General features: G+C 44.7%; 1 protein-coding gene across 1 annotated transcript; it reads left to right on the top strand.

The window, feature by feature from the left end:
• The first annotated feature begins 3,327 nt into the window (after positions 1–3,327).
• Positions 3,328–8,831, top strand: LOC129151858 (ral guanine nucleotide dissociation stimulator-like). Its single transcript, XM_054728187.1, has 7 exons — positions 3,328–3,491; positions 3,932–4,042; positions 4,721–4,831; positions 6,683–6,861; positions 7,432–7,539; positions 8,164–8,348; positions 8,499–8,831. Exons 1-7 carry the CDS (start codon positions 3,354–3,356, stop codon positions 8,696–8,698), a joined length of 1,032 nt encoding a protein of 343 aa, XP_054584162.1. The 5' UTR covers positions 3,328–3,353; the 3' UTR covers positions 8,699–8,831.
• The last annotated feature ends 14,568 nt before the right edge of the window (positions 8,832–23,399 follow it).

Raw genomic sequence — 23,399 nt, 5'->3', positions numbered from 1 at the left:
CCCGGAATCAAGCCAACCGTGAACTCCTGCCTGGTTCACAGGCGCACCTGACTCAACCACTGTGCAACACTGGCCAGACTCAATAATATCTTTCCAAACTTTCCCAAGGGCCAATTTATATCTTGAAACGCTCTCATTAAAAGCAAAAGTTACTTACTGGGCTGCATTCCACTTCACTCAGTGTTTAGCTTGATTTGCTACTTGAGCAGCAACAACCACTACACTACCTGTTAACAATATTTACAACCACTAGGGATAGAAAGAGCATTGCTTTGGTTGCAACAGGAATAATTCAAAACAACTCCCTCCACTAAACACATCCTTAATCATTTTCCTTCCCCATGAGCCCAGAATTTAACTCACCAGTCAAACTCATCTTAGGAAGAGGCAACGGTTCCACTGGCACAGGGCGGTACGGAAACATGGTACGCAGCCCTGCTTCTACCGAAGGGCCACGGTTCACTGTCACCACTGGAACAATCTATCATTAAAATTAAAACCATTATGTCAAACACTTTTAAGCAGAAAAGGAAAAGGGAATGCCATTAGTAGGTCGGTATTTCAAAAGGAGGCATGCTGTGCAAGACCGATCCACGCAGTGCTGTGGCCCAATCATCCAAAGCTCATCATTCTCACCTGAAAACTCTTGCTCTGAGGGGAGACACATTTCCTTTCTTTCATTTCATACTTGCTTTCAAGGGAAACCAGCTGGTCTATACACCAAGCCAACACTCCTCCTTGGGCATCCAACAAGAGAAACCTAAATGTCTAAGTGAATTTTAACTTTTCCTTAATTTGAATTAATGAAACTTTAATTTTAAAAAAGTGATATGTGGTGGCCAGGCTGCTGTGGCTCAATGGTTGCGCGTCAAACCCTGAACCAGGAAGTCCCAGTTTCATTCCCAGTCAGGGCACATACCTGGGTTGCAGTCTAGGGGCTATGTGATCAATGAGGCTCTCTCATCATTGATGTTTCTCTCTCCCCCCACCCCTCTCTTTCTCCCTTCTGTTTCCCTTTCTCCCTCTGAGATCAATAAAAACATATATTTTTAAAAAGTTACCTATGGATAATGTGGGCCCTATTAGACAGACTACTTCAAGACACTAGAAACAGATTTGAAAACAGTCATCCCTGAATCTCAGGACACCTTTCCTCCACACCTCCACACAGAAGAAATGTATGGGGCCAGTAGTGTTCACAGCAGAAACAGGAAGCTCACCATCAGACACTTCCCAACTGCCCTTTCCTCCTCCTCCTCCTCTTCCTCCTCCTCCACCTCCTCCTCCTCCTCAGCTGAGGCACCTCCTTCAGGAGCACTTTGCGTCTAAACGACCCCATGTCCCTTGCAATTTGGCCTGTTCTGGCCAAGGGTTCATGCAAGGGTCTCATAATTGATTTCTGAGACACTATTTTCCTTCCTGATAGAAAGCACAATAGGGAAGAGAGAACTTTTTTCCTCTCTTGGATGCTGGGAGCTGGTGCCGCCACTTTGTTGCTGGCAGCTTACCCTGATATCATTGAGCAGCTGAATTCAATATTGGATCCACCCACCTGTGGATTGGTCATTTTGTGAGAAAAACAAATCCCTACTTGTGAGTTTCATCAGTATTCTGCTGCTTATAATTCTCAGCTTCCACACTGAATGAGATCCTTAAAACTCCTGAGGGTGGACAAGCTTGTAGCATTTCATGGTATAGCAAACACAAGTATGGAAGCAGAGAGCAGGACAGAGGAAAGATGAGAGATGCCTGAAAGAACACCAGTCTTCCAACGACCCCAGAGGGAAACGTTGGGACACGGGGCATGACACAGCTCTAAGCTGGGCTGGGAGAGTGTGATGCCAATGAGGATCTCAAAAGTGTGACCAGAGAAAAGGGGCGAGGGGGACACAAAACTGGAAAAGAAGATAAGGTCACGTCATGGAGGGCCTGGACGGACACACTAAGGATTTTGGACTTGATTCTCAAGGCCCTAGGAAACCATTGTTAGTTCCCATAAGAGACATGATCACATTTACATTTTCAAAAGATCCTTCGGGCTGCTGCTAGAGAATGGTTAGGGACCCAGCCATACTAGAGGTTGACAGGTCAGAGAGAACACATGGTATCAAGAGGCCCTGAGGCCAATGGGGCTTAGTACTCTGGGTGCTAACCTGGATGGCTTCACACTAGAATCCTTGTATCAGGAATGTCAAGGTTGAAAGCTATCACACTCATGGGACTCGACAGGTTATGTGTAGAAGTCACAATAAAGTATCAAAAGATGCCGTATCTCTTCTCAGACCAAGACACTCTAAGAACCAAGGGGAGAACTTACCAAAACCAAGATTTACTAAAGTGGTAAGGAGAAGGGTGTGGACTCAGTTCAAAGACAGAACAACAGTTCAGTGGCACAGACACACACACATACAGAGAGAAAGTGAGGTAGAGGCTGCGAGGAAGGAAGGGACCTCAAGAATGAGAGTCCCAGAGAAGTGACAGGACCTGACATCGCATCACCTGGGCTGTACGCTATGTTGTTGTTCAGAAGCCAGTTACTGAGCTCTCGGCGGACACACAAGGATGTTCCCACCCGGAGGCTGGACTCACTTAAAGCCACTGTGAAGGCCCCTAACACCTGGGCCCACCTAAGGCACTGGGTCTGATGCTAAGTGTAAAAGGACACCACTGCGAGGTTTTGGGCCAGTGAGTGACAATCTCTGAATTTCCTGTCATTTCAAACCCTTAAAGGTGCAGACTTGAAAATGAGGCCGACATGAGCGGTGACTTTCCTGAGATTCCAGGCTGGACCTCGGGCCTGTTTTGTCTAGTGTCCCATTCTGTGTCCCGCTCATTCTTGTCACGCTTCCACCTCTATGTGTGCTCATCAGATGTTTGGGAGGCCAGCCCACAGGTGTTAGGGGCCTTGTCTCATCTACACCTGATGACTTCCTATGGAAATAGCGTCCAGCATCCTCCTCATTGGGCAGCTTTGCAGACTGGGGGACTCCCTGAGAGGCACAGAGGCTTCCTCGGGGCACAGAACAAGTAAGGACAAGGAGGTGTGAACACAGCTTTCCCTCCCAAGCCGGCGTGCCTCGCACATTCCCAGAAAGCTGGGCAGAGGGCTGTGCTGGATACTGGGTATTGGCGTACAGGTATGGAGATAACATGGGCCAGGAGGCTGAGAGGCCAACAGCCCACTGGGGCCTTTGGGTGGCTCTGATTGGAGGAAGGGGCACAGGCCGTGGAACCTTGAAGGGGTGACCTCACTTCCTTGGTGAGAGAAATTGGAACCGTGGTAACCAGGTACCCACATTCTGGGGACAACTGCCTTTCCAGCTCACTTGAGTGGAGAGGGTCAGGAGACGAGGATGTCTCTGTGTTGCTTCCCGTTCTTCCGAGGCTCTGGGCAGAAGAAAGCCCAGGCTGAGAGATGTTTCTGTTGCTGTAGAAATAGGCGCAAGCGCCACCACCGATCCCCCTTGCCCTCTGGCAGGAGGCACCCACAGGTAACCGAGGGCAGCCCAGGCCAGGCCCATCCAGGCCAGGCGCCAGCTGGGGTCACACCTGGGCAGCCCCACACCTCTTACCCCCTCATCCCAGGTGTGTGTGTGTGTGTGTGTGTGTGTGTGTGTCCGTGATGTTGAGGGACAGCATGGGATGAGGGACGCATATCCTGGGCTGGAGCAGGTTGGTAGGTGTCAGAAGCCTGGAGGGTGTGTCATGTGAGTGCTGGGTTCGGAGATCTGCTACCCGCCTGTTAGGGTGGGTCGGGGGGGCTATTCAGGGGGTCATCAACTTCACTCCCTACCTGGAGGTCTTTGCAGATGCCCCTCTCTGCCTGATCTGATCTGGGGAGCAGAATGGGTGGCGGGCATCTGCCCCACTGGCACTGCACAGGCAGGCCCCTGATGCCTCCTTGTGTCCGTTGGGGGCTCTATCTTTGCAGAGCTCCAACAAGGACATCGTAGAGGAGCTGGCTGACACGTTCACTTACGCCATCAACGGGTACAAAGGACAAGTGCGTCAGGCCAGGAAGTACGACCAGTGCCAAACGGAGGTGAGAGCTGGCCCACACACAGGACCCTGAGGTGACTGGGGTGGGACCAGGAGTCACACTCAAATCAGGGGCCTCAAAGATCTCACAGACCCACTCCCAAAGAAACCTGCACCTTTAGTCCTACCGACCAGCTTCCTGGTAGGTAGGGGAGAAAAGCAATCTTTCTTCATGTGTTTCTTGGGATCATAGAGGAAGCATTTGTTGCTGTCTTATGCTCCTTTCAATTGATTCACTCCCTGCCCCTAGTAACCTGTGGACCAGCTCCACTGTCCTTGTAGACCTTCCCCAAGCCTTAAACATCATCCCACTTGGTAGTGCTGTGTATTTAAAAAAAAAAAAAAAAAAGAGGGTTGGGGGCAAGGGAGGGATTAAGGTCTTGAATACTTTTCTCTGCAACCTATCACCTCACAGAGGATGACAAACCATTGCAGTGTGGCCAGGCAGGAGCTGTGGCCTTACCCAACTCCGTATCATCCCAACAAGGGCATAGTTTTCATCAGTGATTCAGGCTTTCACTGTTGCTAGACCTTGACACAAATCAATGCTTGCTAGCTCAGCGGGGCTGCCAGGAACATCCTCACTGTGTCCTAACAGACGAGGTCTGCCATGACACAGGACCCCACATTGGGTGGAAGGTTCCTGATGCCTCCTGGCTCAGTACCCATTCTGTCTTTGCAGAGCTCCCAGGAGGACATCATGGAGGTGCTGGCCCTTGAACCCGACTACACCACCTACAGGGTCAGGGTGCAGGTGCACCAGGCTGACGACACAGTCCAGTGCCTGTCAGAGGTGAGAGCTGGCCTCGAGGGTCTCTACACCCACAACCCCAAGACGACCTGGCAGTGCCCAGACCCACACTCACATCTGCGGACTCCCCGGGGACGCTCCCAGGAATCTCCCTAGACTGTCCCACAGCCCCATGACAAAGGAATCCGGACCCCCACTCCTCCCTCCAGCTACATGGGAGGGTAGAAAGACACTCCTCACATATTTGTAGAAATATGAGAGAGAGAGAGAGAGAGAGAGAGAGAGAGAGAGAGAGAGAGAGAGATGTGGTTTGACTTCACAGTAGACTCCATGAGCGCTTGGGCATTTCGCTGATTTTGTTGTTGAAACGACTCTTGCCCCTCAGTCCACAGTCCTTGCAGAACTTGGCCAATAGCAGATGTCCTTGCCCCGGCGATGCAGCCCTTCAGTGCTGTTGGACATGAGCCCGATTCAGTTCGGCTGCCATATCAGCAGCGCTGCCTGGAACACTTCATGAAGTGTGTGGGAATGGACTGTGTTAGGTTGCTCGGGCTGCCGTAACATAGGACCACACTGGGTGGTGTCAGCAGCAGACATTCATCTTCTCACTATTCCGGAGGCTAGGAGTGAGTCAGGAGGCTGTCAGCCTGGCTGGTTTCTCCTGAGGGGTCTCTCCTCAGCTTGTAGATGGCCGTCTTCTCGCTCTGTGTCACATGGACTCCCCTCTGCACTGCCATGTACCCTCCCCTCCTCTTCCAAGGACACTGGTCAGACTAGATTAAGACCCACACCACTGAATTCACTTCACCTTAATTACTTGCTTGAAGACTAAAACTCAAATGCGGACACATTATGAAGTTCTAGGGGTTGCAAATTCATGGGATTAGAGGGACACAATTCACACCACAGTACATGTGATGTCCTCAGCTGGAGATGGACGCCCACTGCTGGTTGAAGGACGTGCACATGTAAACTTGTAACGGTTGCAGGCAGATTCCAAATCCAAAGGGCTGTAGCAGGGACATAGCCAAAAGCAGTTTCTCATGATGGCTGCTGCCTTGCTGCCAGCCTGGCCCGGGGATTTCTCACTCACTGAAATGTTCACCTGTCCGATGCCAGGTTGTCCAACTCAATCACAGTGTTCCTTCATTGGCAATTGCCTCATGGGTACTTTGAGTCACCTGTCACTTTTCTGCCACCACATACATTGCCTCCTTCCCGAGTCCTCTGCTCAGATTACTGCCTGGTGATCACCTTTCTCCAGCCTGCAGTCTTCAAGCATTTGCCACCTTGCAGGATCTGGGATCTCCATAATGACGGTCTTAAAATGCCCTTGAGTGTAAAAGGATGAAATATAACTTTCTCCTTTGAAGTCAATGGTTGTCATAGGCCATGTCAACTGGGTACACTGTTCCCACGCTGGGGAGGGACAAGGTTCCCACAGCCTTTCCACCCATGTCGGGAGCAGATGAAGTCTCCAGTACCTGAGAGGGGATGTCATGCAGGACAGGTCCCAGTTCTGACCTGCATGCCCTTCACCGGACATTTCATATCCCTAAGCCTCTGTGTTCTCATCTCTATAACGGGGAGGTTTCCAGAGGACCCACAGGGCCCGTGCACTTCACATACACTATTCCCACAAGGAGGTTTGTTGTTCCTCAGCTAAGAAAAGAAAAAAAGAAAATGATGCCTAGAAGGTGACAATTTTCTGAACATGCACAGAACTTAAGTGGCACTTTGAAGACCTAGAACCTCGTTCAGCCTGGGCACTCCTATCCCTCCTCTCGCACACGTCCCTGTGGGGCCGGGACCTCCCGAATGAGCTCCACACCTCAATCCTTGTGGGATTCACGGTCATGCCGCTGACTGGATGTCCTTCCTTGTCCCTCCCAGGGCGCAGCTGAGGTAACTGGGAACCTACCTGAGTCCTGCAGGCTGCAGGCCCTCCATGAGGGCACCTTGGAGCAAGTGGCCACGTCCATGGTACCGGCTTTCCCGGGGGAAAACCTATCCCATGTCTCCACCCTGGCCTTCTCCAGAGCCCAACAGTTCCTCGAAGAGCTGCTAACTAGGTGAGCACACACTCGTGACTCTGCCCACTGCAAGCTGTGAGTCTTGAAAACGTCACCACATCTTTCCGAGCCTCAGTATGCTCCTCTGAAAAGTGGGGTGGTGGGGGATAAACCACATAGCACTGCTGTGGGGACAAGCCATGGCAGGTCCTACCTGCTCCCTGGCTCTTCAGGCAGGGTTGCTGGACGCGCGCCGGTTGTTTGTGGCAATTATTTCACTCTGTCCCATGGAAAGAAGGCTGACTCACCCATCAGCGGCCTGTGGCATCGGAGTTTGGAAAAGCACATGGAAAGCAACCTGTCAAGCAGTTGGAGATTTCACCTAGCTGGTCCTCGGCCTTGGTGTAGCCACACTGGGGATCTCGGGCGGGTAGCAGGGGCCCCAAGCCCACTCAGATGGATGGGAGGGTGCTGGTTGGAGTTTATTTACTCGACAATGTGTATGAGGCTCCTACTCCAGGCAAGCACGTTTGGAGGCACTTTGCCCGACTCAAGGAACGGAGCAGACGCAATCCCTGGGCCTCAGTTCTAGGCAGTGGGTCCAGCAGTCACGCTGTCCATCATTCACAGGTCCTGTCCACCGTCCCTCAGAGCTGATGCCAGCAAGGTGTTCTGTACCTCTGGAGGCACACCTCCTTATAAGCACCGGGGTGACACGCCGCAGGACCAAGTCATAAAGTGAGTGGTCTCTGGGTCCACAGGGAGGGCCCCCTGTGTCAGCAGAGTGGGGACTGTGAGTTGGGGGAGTGCCCGGCGGAACCCTGATCTTATACATCTTCTGATTCCCAAGAAAGGCCTGAGCTCTGGTGGCTTCTATTCTAGGAGGACAAGAGTCAAAGAGGACAGAGGATGGGGCCCCTGGTATTGTAGACCCAGAGGGGAGGCTGGGCTCAGTTGTCCCTCAGAGTCTCCTTCCCCCCAACACCCATCGCGCTCTGCCTGCCCCTCTCTCCATCCACCTCCACGGACCACCGTGGCGGGCCAGAGAACAGGATTGTGGTGAGCAGGCTGCTCGGGAGTCTGTCTCAGTCCTCAGCCCAGATGCCCAGGGGCATGGAGGCCTGGGGTGGGCAGTGTACAGGACCTTCAGGAGAGCCGCCAGTGGGAAGAAGAGGCTCACACAGACTCTGCGTTCAACCTGCTGGATCCCACATCTGCTGCAAACACAACAGACACACAGGGGTAGGGGGTGGCGTGGAGGGGACTGCACAGAGGCTCAGTCCCAAACAAGAGTGCCATGGGAGGGCAGAGTGGAAGGAAAGACCGGAATTCTGACTTGCCTGCCCACCTGCCTCTCCCCAGGGCCATTGCTTCGATCGTGGGGACCTGGCTGGACCATGTCCAGGATTTTGGGCAGCCCCTGCCTTTCCCCTTGGTGGAGGCAGAGCAGGCCTTGCTGCCCATCAACTCCCCTGCATCACGCCTGGTGGGCCACGCCCAAAATCTAGAGCTGGAGCATCTTGAGCCCACCGAGGCAACCCGGGAAGGTGAGGGGGACTGATAACCTGGGCAGATAATCTGGGGAGGGCGGGCTCATGGGCGGGAGTTCCCTTAAAGGCGGTGGCATCTTTCCTGTCTGTGGAAAGTCACGGGAAAGCCAGGTGTGTGAGTAGATCTCTCTCTTTCTCCTGCTCCAGGTCCACACCCGGAGATCCAGAGCTCTCCAGAGCCAGAGGAAGGGCCTGCTCAGGGGCCAGAGCCTGGTCCAGGGAGGGGCCCCGCCCTGGCCTGGCCTGGCCTGAGGCAGTACCTCAAGCCATTCTGGAGCCAGCTGCTGGCGGTGCTGGAAGCCTTCTCTGGTGCCGTCATAAGCGTCCTAGGCGATTATCTTAAATAACTAATAAGAGGAATATGCCCACTTATTAGTATATGTATAATAGTAAATAATGATAATTTCCAATAATACCTAGCTATTTATGTAGACTATAATCCATTAAATTAAATACTCTTTTGAATAAATAGAAATAAAGTTGTTGATTCTAAACACGTGTAGGCCTTCTATATTCATGTACATATGCCTAATGTCATATATATGTGTACACACATACATATATACATACACACACATGCATGTGTACACGTATATGCTGCTATGGAAGGATGCTCACTGCATAATACAGTGGTAAAATAATGTTTGAAACATTTAATTTGTTCTGATAATTCAGTATAAACTGATAAAATGGAGAAAGGAAATCTGGAAATATATGCATCAAAATGTGAACACTAGTGAACTGGAGGAAGTGAGACTTCTACAAGTGACAGTTTCTTCTCATTTCCTTACGTATAGTTTCTGGTTTTCCACAAGGATCATATGTCCAATATATACACAGGCAGTAGACAGAGGAATGGAGAGGCAGAGAAACATCGATGAAAGGTGCATCAGCTGCCTCCTGCCCACCCCCGAATGGAACTGACCGCAAAACCCTGCCACGTGCCCTACTGGGAACTGATCCGGAAACCTTTCAGTGCAAGGGCACATGCCCATCCAAATGAGCCACATCCGCCAGGGCTAGGCTAAATAAATATTTTAAAAATATACTGGGATTGATTTCAGGGAGAGCGAAGGGGACAGAAACATAAATGATGAGAGAGAATCATTCCTCGGCTGCCTCCTTCACGACCCCTATTGGTGATCCAGTCTGCAACCCGGGCATGTGCCCTGACCCGGAATCAGGCCAACCGTGAACTCCTGCCTGGTTCACAGGCGCACCTGACTCAACCACTGTGCAACACTGGCCAGACTCAATAATATCTTTCCAAACTTTCCCAAGGGCCAATTTATATCTTGAAACGCTCTCATTAAAAGCAAAAGTTACTTACTGGGCTGCATTCCACTTCACTCAGTGTTTAGCTTGATTTGCTACTTGAGCAGCAACAACCACTACACTACCTGTTAACAATATTTACAACCACCAGGGATAGAAAGAGCATTGCTTTGGTTGCAACAGGAATAATTCAAAACAACTCCCTCCACTAAACACTTCCTTAATCATTTTCCTTCCCCATGAGCCCAGAATTTAACTCACCAGTCAAACTCATCTTAGGAAGAGGCAACGGTTCCACTGGCACAGGGCGGTTCGGAAATATGGGATGCAGCCCTGCTTCTACCGGAAGGGCCACGGTTCACTGTCACCACTGGAACAATCTATCATTAAAATTAAAACCATTATGTCAAACACTTTTAAGCAGAAAAGGAAAAGGGAATGCCATTAGTAGGTCAGTATTTCAAAAGGAGGCATGCTGTGCAAGACCGATCCACGCAGTGCTGTGGCCCAATCATCCAAAGCTCATCATTCTCACCTGAAAACTCTTGCTCTGAGGGGAGACACATTTCCTTTCTTTCATTTCATACTTGCTTTCAAGGGAAACCAGCTGGTCTATACACCAAGCCAACACTCCTCCTTGGGCATCCAACAAGAGAAACCTAAATGTCTAAGTGAATTTTAACTTTTCCTTAATTTGAATTAATGAAACTTTAATTTTAAAAAAGTGATATGTGGTGGCCAGGCTGCTGTGGCTCAATGGTTGCGCGTCAAACCCTGAACCAGGAAGTCCCAGTTTCATTCCCAGTCAGGGCACATACCTGGGTTGCAGTCTAGGGGCTATGTGATCAATGAGGCTCTCTCATCATTGATGTTTCTCTCTCCCCCCACCCCTCTCTTTCTCCCTTCTGTTTCCCTTTCTCCCTCTGAGATCAATAAAAACATATATTTTTAAAAAGTGACCTATGGATAATGTGGGCCCTATTAGACAGACTACTTCAAGACACTAGAAACAGATTTGAAAACAGTCATCCCTGAATCTCGGGACACCTTTCCTCCACACCTCCACACAGAAGAACTGTATGGGGCCAGTAGTGTTCACAGCAGAAACAGGAAGCTCACCATCAGACACTTCCCAACTGCCCTTTCCTCCTCCTCCTTCTCCTCCCCCTCCTCCTCCTCCTCCTAGGCTGAGGCACCTCCTTCAGGAGCACTTTGCCTCTAAAGGACCCCATGTCCCTTGCAATTTGGCCTGTTCTGGCCAAGGGTTCATGCAAGGGTCTGATAATTGATTTCTGAGACACTATTTTCCTTCCTGATAGAAAGCACAATAGGGAAGAGAGAACTATTTTTCTCTCTTGGATGCTGGGAGCTGGTGCCGCCACTTTGTTGCTGGCAGCTTACCCTGATATCATTGAGCAGCTGAATTCAATATTGGATCCACCCACCTGTGGATTGGTCATTTTGTGAGAAAAACAAATCCCTACTTGTGAGTTTCATCAGTATTCTGCTGCTTATAATTCTCAGCTTCCACACTGAATGAGATCCTTAAAACTCCTGAGGGTGGACAAGCTTGTAGCATTTCATGGTATAGCAAACACAAGTATGGAAGCAGAGAGCAGGACAGAGGAAAGATGAGAGATGCCTGAAAGAACACCAGTCTTCCAACGACCCCAGAGGGAAACGTTGGCACACGGGGCATGACACAGCTCTAAGCTGGGCTGGGAGAGTGTGATGCCAATGAGGATCTCAAAAGTGTGACCAGAGAAAAGGGGCGAGGGGGACACAAAACTGGAAAAGAAGATAAGGTCACGTCATGGAGGGCCTGGACGGACACACTAAGGATTTTGGACTTGATTCTCAAGGCCCTAGGAAACCATTGTTAGTTCCCATAGGAGACATGATCACATTTACATTTTCAAAAGATCCTTCGGGCTGCTGGTAGAGAATGGTTAGGGACCCAGCCATACTAGAGGTTGACAGGTCAGAGAGAACACATGGTATCAAGAGGCCCTGAGGCCAATGGGGCTTAGTACTCTGGGTGCTAACCTGGATGGCTTCACACTAGAATCCTTGTATCAGGAATGTCAAGGTTGAAAGCTATCACACTCATGGGACTCGACAGGTTATGTGTAGAAGTAACAACAAAGTATCAAAAGATGCCGTATCTCTTCTCAGACCAAGACACTCTAAGAACCAAGGGGAGAACTTACCAAAACCAAGATTTACTAAAGTGGTAAGGAGAAGGGTGTGGACTCAGTTCAAAGACAGAACAACAGTTCAGTGGCACAGACACACACACATACAGAGAGAAAGTGAGGTAGAGGCTGCGAGGAAGGAAGGGACCTCAAGAATGAGAGTCCCAGAGAAGTGACAGGACCTGACATCGCATCACCTGGGCTGTACGCTATGTTGTTGTTCAGAAGCCAGTTACTGAGCTCTCGGCGGACACACAAGGATGTTCCCACCCGGAGGCTGGACTCACTTAAAGCCACTGTGAAGGCCCCTAACACCTGGGCCCACCTAAGGCACTGGGTCTGATGCTAAGTGTAAAAGGACACCACTGCGAGGTTTTGGGCCAGTGAGTGACAATCCATTAAATTAATACTCTTTTGAATAGAAGTAAAATTGTTGATCAAAAGCATGTATAGACCTTATCTATTCATGTACTTATACATAATTAGCTAAGGTCTATACTATATATATATATGTATATGTATATATATATATATATGTATACATATGTATATATATATACATATGTATACATATATATATATTTACACATACACACACATACATATGTACACATATATGCTGATATTGAAGGATGCTCACTATATAATAAATTTTTAAAATAAGTTTTGAAACATTCAATTTTTTCTGCTAATTAAGTATAAACTTATTAAATTGAGAAATGAAATCTGGAAATATATACACCAAAATATTAACATCAAGATTTACTATAGTATTATGGATAAGGGTGTGGATTCAGCTTAAAGATAGAATAACAGGTCAGTGTCACAGTCAGACAGACATAGACTCACATACAGAGAGAAAGTGAAATAGATTGTGAAAGGAAGAAAGGGACCTCAAGAATGAGAGTACGAGAGAAGTAACAGGACCTGACTTCCCATCATCTCGCCTGTACTCTTACACTATCAGAATCCAGTGTATGATAGAGTCTAAACATAAGAGAAATACAAGCAAATGTCACTATACTGTTCACAAAATCTTTAACAACACCAATGCTTACCTCGATCAATTGTGCATACATGTTCAGTAGTTCTGAAAACCACTGTGTAATCCCTGTAGTTATGATCTAAGTAAATCTCCAATTTTAAGTCCCTAAAACAACAAGAACATATAAAACAGAAATAACAAGGAAGGTGTTACAACGTTTTACCCCAACAATTGGGATTCATCAATAGAGCTTTCCAAGTTAAAAACTTACCTGTGAGAAAGAAGATAATCAAATCTAGAATCCCTTTATTCTATTTTTGGCTTTTCCAGTGCCCAATATGATAAGTGCAACCTGAACTCCTTTTGCTAGACACATTTTGTGGAGGTGAAACTACTGTAAACACACTGAGGCCTAGGTTCTCCTCCATTACTTATTAACCATGTGATCTTCAGCAAACCATCTCTAGAACCTCAATATTTTCTTCCAGAAAATGGGTAAATACCAGTTAATTAACTGTGAAGTTTTAAAACTAAATAAGATATGTGAAAAATACCAGAGCCCACAATTAGGGTTGGAAATCATTTCATCACAAGATAATTTTCATGATAATAATGGTTTGTCCTAAGAAAAATCAAAAAATTAAAACTGCCATGTCTCAGAATTCAACTTCAGTATCTCAAGGAAGATAACAAAAATTAGAAAATGTGCTGTAATCTTAACTCAGATGTTGACATTTTTATTTCATTCAATTGTCTTTATTACCAAGGGTCACAACACCCAAGTGTGTGACCTTTAGAATTCAGTGCCAAACAGAATGCTGGCAAGGCTGTAAAAGTGCAGTGTTAGAACCATGTAAATGTAGATCCACTAGGATCCTGAAAGACACAAAAGGTGACAGCACAAGTGCAGCAGAGAGCCCACAGCTAGCCAAGCGTCCTGGTCTTGGAAACACACCCGGACAGGTTTTCTCATCACTAAATGGGGATCATGACTCCCTGACCTTGTTGACAACTTATGTAGTTAAACTGCAATTCTCTGAACTGTAAGCACCTATAGAATGTAGGTATTGTTACAGTACAGCAGGTATTGTTACAGAACTTCCACCACAGTGCAGCCAGTCAGCTTATCAACATGAAATGCTCTGCGGATCACCCCCAGGGTTTAACATGTTTCATGACTTCCTACGGATCTTAGGACAAAGATGACTCACAGACCCTTACACAACCAATATCTTCAAACAATTCTGTTTTACAAAAAATGCTCTGGGTTCTTAAGAAGGCCATTTCTGAGTCACCTGAGCACTCCTGGAAGTTTTCACTCTACACACAGTATTTACCTTGCCAACTGAACTAAGAGGTCCACAAGTGAATGAATTCCTTCTCCCATCAGAGTATTCAATTTAGGATCCTCAAAGACCTGGTGAAGAAGAAAAAACATTGCAGATATGCGAGAGAAGAGAAGTGTAGAAGAATCCAGACTGAGATTCTGTGACAAGTCCTCATCCTTTATCTGAGAAACTTCCAAAGGACTCAGACATAAAGATCTGTTCAAAAGGTGAGGCTTACCGAAACCGGTTTGGCTCAGTGGATAGAGCGTCGGTCTTGTGGACTCAAGGGTCCCAGGTTCGATTCTGGGCAAGGGCATGTACCTTGGTTGCGGGCACATCCCCAGTAGAGGGTGTGCAAGAGGCAGCTGATCGATGTTTCTAACTCTCTATCCCTCTCTCTTCCTCTCTGTAAAAAATCAATAAAATATATTTTTTTAAAAAGGTGAGGCTCAACCTTCTGGTGGTAGTCTGAATTCAGTAAATACTCCCAATCCCGAGAAGAAGAAACAGATATTGATTTTTAAAACATGCCTCCTTGTAACTAGAGGGGTGAGAGTGATCGGGGAGGGTTCGATGGGGGGAAAAGGAGACATATGTAATACTTTAAACAATAAAAAAAATCAATTAAAGCAATTCAAGTTCCATTTTCACATTAAGTTGATCTAAGAATATAGAAAAAAAATCACAATGCTGGCCCAGCAGGTGTGGCTCAGTGGTTGAGCATCAACCCATGAACCAAGAGGTCATGGTTCAATTCCTGACCAGAGCACATGCCCAGGTTTCTGGTTTTATTCCCAGGAGGAAGTGTGCAGGAGGCAGCCAACAGATGATTCTCTCTCATCAACGATGTTTCTATCTCTCTTCCTCTCCCTTCCTGTCCCTGAAATCAAAACCATTTTAAAAATTAAATAATCACAATGCTGAAAAATGAAAGGAATATCAAAACACCTACGTGATTTCAGTGATATTCTAAATCCTGTTGTCATTCCCACAGTCTCCGCAGCACCTTATCCAGGAGGAGACATGGGACTCTCCCTTTTTGTCATTCCCAGAGTCTCCGCAGCACCTTCTCCAGGAGATGTGTGACTCTTCCTTTAATGAATAATATAAAAATGCTTAGACAAAACCACCATTATTCATTTCTCCTTATTTTGAACAAAAAAAAAAAGAGGTATACATTTAGAATCAAAAAGTTCAGTAAAATTCCAAAAAGAAACTTATTGTAGGCTTTTTCAGACTTATCCTCTGATATAATAAATGCCTAAAATTAAAACAAAATGCTTACCTAAGAAAATTGCAGCTAAATAATAGCCTATTAACAAATAGTATCTAAATAGGAATTATGGTGAGCTAGAAGGGGACAATTAAAAAAGGGGAGACATTGCCCTAGCTGGTTTGGCTCAGTGGATAGAGCGTCAGCCTGTGGACTGAAGGGTCCCAAGTTCGATTCCAGCCAAGGGCACATGCCCGGGTTGCAGGCTTTATCCCCAGTGGGGGATGTGCAGGAAGCAGCCAATCCATGATTCTCTCTCATCATTGATGTTTCTATCTCTTTCCCTCTCCCTCTCTGAAATCAATAAAGATATATTTTTTTAAAAAGAATTTAAAATAAAAAGGGGGGGAGACATTTATAATACTTTCAAAAGGAAATATTTTAAAAATAAATAATTACACACACACACACACACACACACACACACACACACACACACACACACACCCTATCTCCTCACCAGCTCAACACATGCACCAGGGGAACAAAAAAAGCAAGGTAAAGTAAAATTAGACAAATTAATGATAAATATTATAAGGAAAGATAAACTATGTGTGGAAATAAATTTTATGTTGAATAGACAAAAATTTAAAAACCTACTAGATAGAAGCCTTGCCATAAAAGTGACCTCAAACAGCGGCTCAACCTGTATCGACCCTATGTCCTGTATAAAACTAAAGATTATCAGAAGAACTATTTCATAACCTACAGATTTCTTACTGATCATATCATTCTTAGACATTCCTAGACTCACTTCAGAAAAAAAACTTTAGAAAAACTAAACTTTTCCTGTCATCTTGCAAAAATATAAACTAGGAAATGCCATTCAACTTTCACTAGCATGCCTAACAATCACTTACTTGAAATTATTTAATGGTATTTTATGGGTTTTTCAATTGTGGTTAAATATACATGTAAAATTTACCATTTTAACCATTTTGTGGTATATAAATTCAGTAGCATTAAATGCATTCGTTCATAAAGTTGTGCAACCTCATTGCTATCCATTTTCAGAATTTTTCCATTATCCCAAACAGAAACTACCAATTCAACAATTCCCCATGTCTCCCTCACTCAGCTTCTATTGTACTTGCTATCTTTATGAATTTGCCTATTCGAAGAAAAGTACCCCCATTAAGGTGGAATTATGCAGTATTTGTTATGTTGGGTATAACATCCTCAAGGTTCATCCATATTGTAGCACATCTCAGGATTTCCTTCATTTTAAAGGTTAAATATTTCATTCTAGGCATATACCACATATTGTATATCCAGTCATTTCTCCATACATACTTGGGTTGTTTCCAATTTCAACTATTGTGAATAATGCTGCTATGAACACTGGTGTTTGACTGAGTTCCTGCTTTCAATTCTTTTGTGTATATATACCCACAAGGGGAATTGTTGGATCATATGGTGACTCTAGGTTTAACTTTTTTCCCCCTAATTTATCTTGAAATTTATTGTTGAAAATATTATAGGTCCCTCCTTTATCCCCCATTGATCCCCTCCACCTTGCCTAGGTTTAACTTTTTGAGAAACAGTCAAATGGTTTCCCACGGTGGCATTTTTTACTTCTCCACCAGTTATCACAGGGTTCCAGTTGCAACATCCTCACTTATTTTTTTATGTATCACTCATTCCAGTAGGTATGACATGGTATCTCATTGTGGTTTTGATTTGCATTTGCCTAATGATTAAACATGCTGAGCACTGTTTCATGGCCATGTGCACATCTTTAGAGAAATGTCCATTCAAGCCCTCTGTCCGCTTATAAATGGAATTATCTGTTCTGTGGTTGTTGAGTTAGGAAGAACCGGCATTAGAGCTGCACTCCCACCTCAAAGTCCAAAATCTACACTTGTACCTATTATTGACTCAGCTTCCTTTTATGAAGTCCCATTCTCCCAGTTTGTAAAAGCAGATAGTATTTCATTTTTATTTTAAAATCTTTATTGTTGAAAGTATTATATACTCCCCCCCCCCATTAATCTCTTTCAGCCCACTCCCTTCCCCATCCCAATAGTATTTTCACACTCTCCCTTACTCCTGATGTCTCAGACATCACTAGCCACTTGCACATTCCCTCGGCTCTGTCTCTCATCTCTGTCTTCTCTCTTCAGAGCCAGTCTTTGCCCCCTATCATAAAACAGTATCCTTGACAACAGTCTCTCTACTCTCCAGCCAATCCTACACATTGCCACCAAAGTCATAGCTTCTCAAAATATAGAACTGAAGATGTACTTTCCATTTTAATATCCTTGATAGGCTCTTTCTGTGTATAGTTTAAATTCCAACTTCCCAGGTACAAACAAGGCCCTTCAGTTTGGATCCACTCAGCACCTGCAAGCATCTCTTCACACCCAAACCCTCTGTACATCCATTCTGAACTTAGAAAACATCATGTTTTTCCATAAATCATTTGGCTGATTCCCTCTGCCTAGAATGCCCTTCTTTTCCCAACTTCCAGTTCAATCAGCAATTTCTTTGAGCAATCCTTCCTTCAGAGCCAGTCCCCCTGTCTCTCACCACACTGTGGACACACAGCTATTATATGGCACTTTATCTGCATACAGCATTTCAGTTATCTGTTTAATTTGTTCAACTAAATCTGAGTCACATATACCTGGTATTGATTCCTAACCAAAATCTAAAATATCTTCCTCCATATAGTAAGAAGACTAAATAACAATATGTTTTCCAGGAGCAGATTAGGAAAAAATGGCGACGGAATAGAGTCGGGTTTGGAGTCTGGTCCTGGGGAGGAGAGTAGGAGAAGCAGAGGCTCGCAGAGGGAGTGTATGTGGGCAAGCCAAGGGACAGCTAAACTCCAGGAGAAGGCGGGGGAGTGCTGGGCAGTGTTCCCCTGACCGTGCAGCACCCACAGGGGCTGGGTCCCCTCCAGGAGCTGCGGGCTCACAGGGCGCCTCGCCATCTTGCAAGGAAAGGAGGATTTTATTGGAAACCTGACTTTCCGCGACAACTGCAAACACTGAACTGCTGCGAGCACCAGACCACCGGTCCCCTATAGGCGCAAACATTCGGATTCAAAGGAACTCTTCACTGCACCACGGAAAGGTCAGATTTCGCCTGAAATAAGGAGTGGTTTCTAATCCCCGCGGTGGGTGAGGGAAGCGCTGGGTGAGGGAAGCGCGGCAGCCGCAGGACCAGCAGGAACCGGGAGGTCTGTGCCTAGAAAAATCGGTGGCAGTTGGAACTGCCGTGATCTGTGAATGTGGAGGGGGGTCTTCTGAGCTGCTAACAGAAGTGACCTCTTGAAAGCAACTCATTTTAATCTGACGAGGAGGGTCAGACTAAGAATTTTCAAAGGAGTGCAGTATCCTTAGTCTGGCGCACAGACCCACTGTCCGCACACTTGGGCTCTTTCCGACTCTGATTGCTAAGCCCAATACATAGAAAAACCCAGGTGGAAAGGCCCTGGGGGACTGCAGGGGGAAGTTGTTTTTCCGGAACCTGGGGAGCAGAGCTGGGTGTGACCATCAGAGAGGCAGCTCTGAGGCGCACACCTCCACAAACCAGTAGTGAGTGCCATAGAGGGGGAAAAAAAAAAAAAAAAAAGCTAGAGAGGCCCGGAAGTCAATGCAGAAACACTGCCACCCAGGGGCTGAAACGCTAATTGTCTCTGGTGTAATCAAAAATAAATACGAGAAATTAAGACACAGCCGGCTTAAAAAGCAGGACTGGCTTCCAACACTGAGGAGCCCTGGAATGAAGCTGAACTGAAATACCGCCCAGACTGGGAAACAGGCGTACCAAACAGAATAATAGAGGAAGTGAATGACAGCCGCTACTGCACATTTTAGTCTTCCTATTTTTTAATTTTAAATTCTTTTTTCAATTTTTTTATTCTCATTTTTTTATTTTCATTTTTTGCATCTTTTACTTAAGAAACTAAATTTTTTTCTTTTTCCTCACTCGATTTTCACCTTTTTAATTATTACATTTTTATTTTCAATCAGCATTATTATTACTATTATTTTACTTTTTTTTTTTAATGTCAGTTGATTTTCTCTGTCTTTTATTTTTGGATTAGTGTCCTACATTCGATTTGCATCTTTCCCTTACAATCGTTTTACCCTATCTCAAAGCTAACATTATGCCATCACTCTCCTCCTAACCTTTCCCCTTTTGGTCTCCTGTTTATCTTAACCCTTTCTGGCTTTAGATTTTCCCTACTTTTTCAGTTTACTCTCTGCTAAAACTTCACCCTACTTATATATCTAATTCCCAACCCCCAGCTCCAAATCCATACATACCTCTCTCTACGCTACCTTAAAAAAATTATTTTTCTCTCTGGCCTTTTGTTGTTGTTTGCTTGAATGTTGATTAGATTGAATTTTTATGAGATTGTTTTGATTATTCTTTTTGTTGGTTTGGTTGGTTCTTTTGTTTGCTTTGTTTTTGTTTGTTTTTTACTTTTGTTTTCCCTTGCCTCACTTGATATTAGCTGCTGTTGCAGTTTGTATTAATCTCCAGGCTCGTGTTGCTGGAATTTGCTGGGAATAGTGGTTGTTCTAGTGGAGTTTACTCCCCATATATATAGTTTGTTCCCCTTTTCTCTCTTAGTATCGTTCTTGTCTCTCTTACTTTTTTTTCTTTTCTTTTTTTTTCTTTCTTTCTGCTCTTTTCCCAAGTTCAGATTCACACTCTTTGTTTTTTTTGTTGTTGTTCTTTCTTTTTACTCTCCCTCTTCCACTCCTATTCCCTAATTTGTCTTTCTCTGGTGGTTACCTTTATTGGAGGTTATTAATATCGTGAATACAATTCTGTTCAGTGCCTTGTCTGTTGTGGTTGGTTGTGTTGTATTTTGTACCTTTAAATCAACGCCAGAGAGAGAAATCTATATAACCAGACATCCGGAGAAGAGAGACCATGAGGAGACAAAGAAATAGCCCCCACAGGAAAGAAAAGCAGGCATCACCAGAAAAGGAAGTAAACGATTTAGAGGCAAACAACCTATCAGAGAAAGAATTCAGAGAAATGGTCATAAAGTGGCTGAAAAGGATGGAAGACAAATTCAACAATATGAGTAAGAACCAAGAGGAAATGAAGAAGAACCAAGAAGAAATGAAAAATGACATCGCTGCTGTAAAGAACTCAATAGAAAGCATCAAGAGTAGACTAGACGAAGCAGAGGACCGCATAAGTGAGCTAGAAGACAAGATGGAAAAAAATACCCAATTACAACAGCTTCTAGAAACAAAAATTAGAAAGATCAAGGAGAGCCTAAGGGAACTTCGGGACAACACAAAACAAAACAACATCAGGATAATAGGGGTGCCAGAAGGAAAGGAAACTGAGCAAGGAATAGAAAACCTGTTTGAAGAAATAATAACAGAAAACTTCACTGATATAGGGAAGAAAAAACCCACACAAATCCAAGAAGCTCACAGAGTTCCAAGCAAAATGAACCCCAAAAGACCGACACCAAGGCACATTATAATTAAGTTGGCAAACACCAACGACAAAGTAAGAATCTTAAAAGCGGCCAGAGAGAGACAGACAGTTACATACAAAGGAACCCCCATCAGACTAGCAACTGATTTCTCAACAGAAACTCATCAGGCCAGAAGGGAATGGAATGAAATATACAAAGTCATGCAAAGGAAGGGTCTAAATCCAAGAATACTGTACCCAGCAAGGCTATCAATCAAAATTGAAGGTGAAATCAGGAGCTTCACAGACAAAAAAGGACTAAGGGAGTTTATCACCACCAAACCAGCAATGAAAGAAATGCTAAAGGGTCTGCTGTAAAAAAAAAAAAAAGAAAGAAATAGGAAGCAAAGAAGGAACACAGGGGTATAGAATAAAAATGGCGTCAAATAAGTACCTATCAATAATAACTTTAAATGTAAATGGATTGAATGCCCCAATCAAAAGACACAGGGTAACAGATAGGATAAGAAAACAAAACCCATATATCTGCTGTCTACAGGAAACCCACCTCAAAAAAAAGGATGCATACAGACTGAGAGTAAAGGGCTGGAAAAAGGTTTTCCAGGCGAATGGAAATGAAAAAAAAGCTGGGGTAGCAATACTTATATCTGACAAATTAGATCTCAAAGTGAAGGACATAACTAGAGATAATGCAGGCCACTTCATAATACTAAAGGGAGAAATCCAACAAGAAGAAATAACTCTGGTAAACATATATGCACCCAATACAGGAGAACCAAGATACATTAAAAAACTCCTGGAAGGTATCAAAGGAGAGATTGACAGCAATACAATCATAGTAGGAGACTTCAATACCCCACTATCACCATTGGAAAAATCCTCTAAACAAAAAAATCAGCAAAGAAACATCAATCCTAAATGACTCACTAGAACAGATGGAATTAATTGACATCTTCAGAACATTTCACCCCAAAGCCACAGAATATACATTCTTCTCAAGTGCACATGGGTCATTTTCAAAGATAGACCATATGTTAGGACATAGGCAAAGTCTCTCCAAATTCAAGAAGATAGAAATCATATCAAGTATCTTCTCAGACGACAGTGGCATAAAACTGGAAATCAACTACAATAAAAACAACCCAAAGAAATCAAACACTTGGAGACTAAACAGCATGCTATTAAACCATGACTGGGTTACCAAAGACATCAAGGAAGAAATAAAAAACATCATGGCAACAAATGACAATGAAAACACAACAATCCAAAATCTATGGGACACAGCGAAAGCAGTCCTGAGAGGGAAGTTCATAGCTCTACAAGCCTACTGCAAAAAACAAGAAACAATGATAATAAATTACCTAACCCAACAACTCAAAGAGTTAGAGAGAGAGCAACAAGATAAGCCCAGTGTAAGCAGAAGGAAAGAAATAATAAAGATCAGAGCGGAGATAAACGACATAGAGACCAAAGAAACAATACAAAAGATCAACAAAACCAAGAGCTGGTTCTTTGAAAGGATAAACAAGATTGATGAACCTCTAGCCAGGCTCACCAAGAAGCAAAGAGAGAGGACCCAAATAAACAAAATCAGAAATGAAAGAGGTGAAATAACAACAGACCCCGAAGAAATACAAAGGATTGTTACAAAATACTACGAACAACTCTATTCCAACAAACTGGACAACCTCGAGGAAATCGACATATTCCTAGAAAAATACAACCTTCCAAAACTCAATCAGGAAGAATCTAAACAGCTCAACATGCCAGTAACTATGGAAGAAATTGAAGCAGTCATCAAAAAGCTTCCGGCAAACAAAAGCCCGGGGCCAGACGGCTTCACAGGAGAGTTTTACCAAACTTTCAAGGAAGAACTAAAACCTATCCTCCTCAGACTATTCCAAAAAATTCAAGAGGAAGGAACACTTCCAGGCTCCTTCTATGAAGCCAGCATCACCCTAATACCAAAACCAGATAAAGACAACTCAATGAAAGAGAATTACAGGCCAATATCCCTCATGAACATAGATGCCAAAATCCTCAACAAAATTCTAGCAAATCGGCTCCAGCAGTACATCAGAAAGATCATACACCATGACCAAGTAGGATTTATCCCAGGAATGCAAGGATGGTACAATATCCACAAATCAATAAACGTGATACATCACATAAACAAACTGAGAGATAAAAATCACATAGTCATATCAATAGATGCAGAAAAAGCATTTGACAAAATCCAACACCCTTTCTTGATAAAAACTCTCAACAAGGTGGGAATAGAAGGATCATACCTCAACATAATAAAAGCTATATTTGATAAACCCACAGCAAACATCATACTCAATGGGCAAAAACTAAAACCATTTCCCCTAAGAACAGGAACAAGACAGGGATGCCCACTCTCACCACTCCTGTTTGACATAGTACTGGAAGTATTAGCTATCGCAATTAGGCAAGAAGAAGAAATAAGAGGCATCCAAATTGGAAAAGAAGAAGTGAAGCTGTCCTTATTTGCAGATGACATGATATTGTACATAAAAAACCCAAAAGATTCCATAAAAAAACTAATAGACT

This window comes from Eptesicus fuscus, chromosome 16 (genome assembly GCF_027574615.1).
Source record: "Eptesicus fuscus isolate TK198812 chromosome 16, DD_ASM_mEF_20220401, whole genome shotgun sequence".
NCBI classification, from domain to species: domain Eukaryota; kingdom Metazoa; phylum Chordata; class Mammalia; order Chiroptera; family Vespertilionidae; genus Eptesicus; species Eptesicus fuscus.
This window is presented reverse-complemented; position numbering and strand designations above follow the sequence as displayed.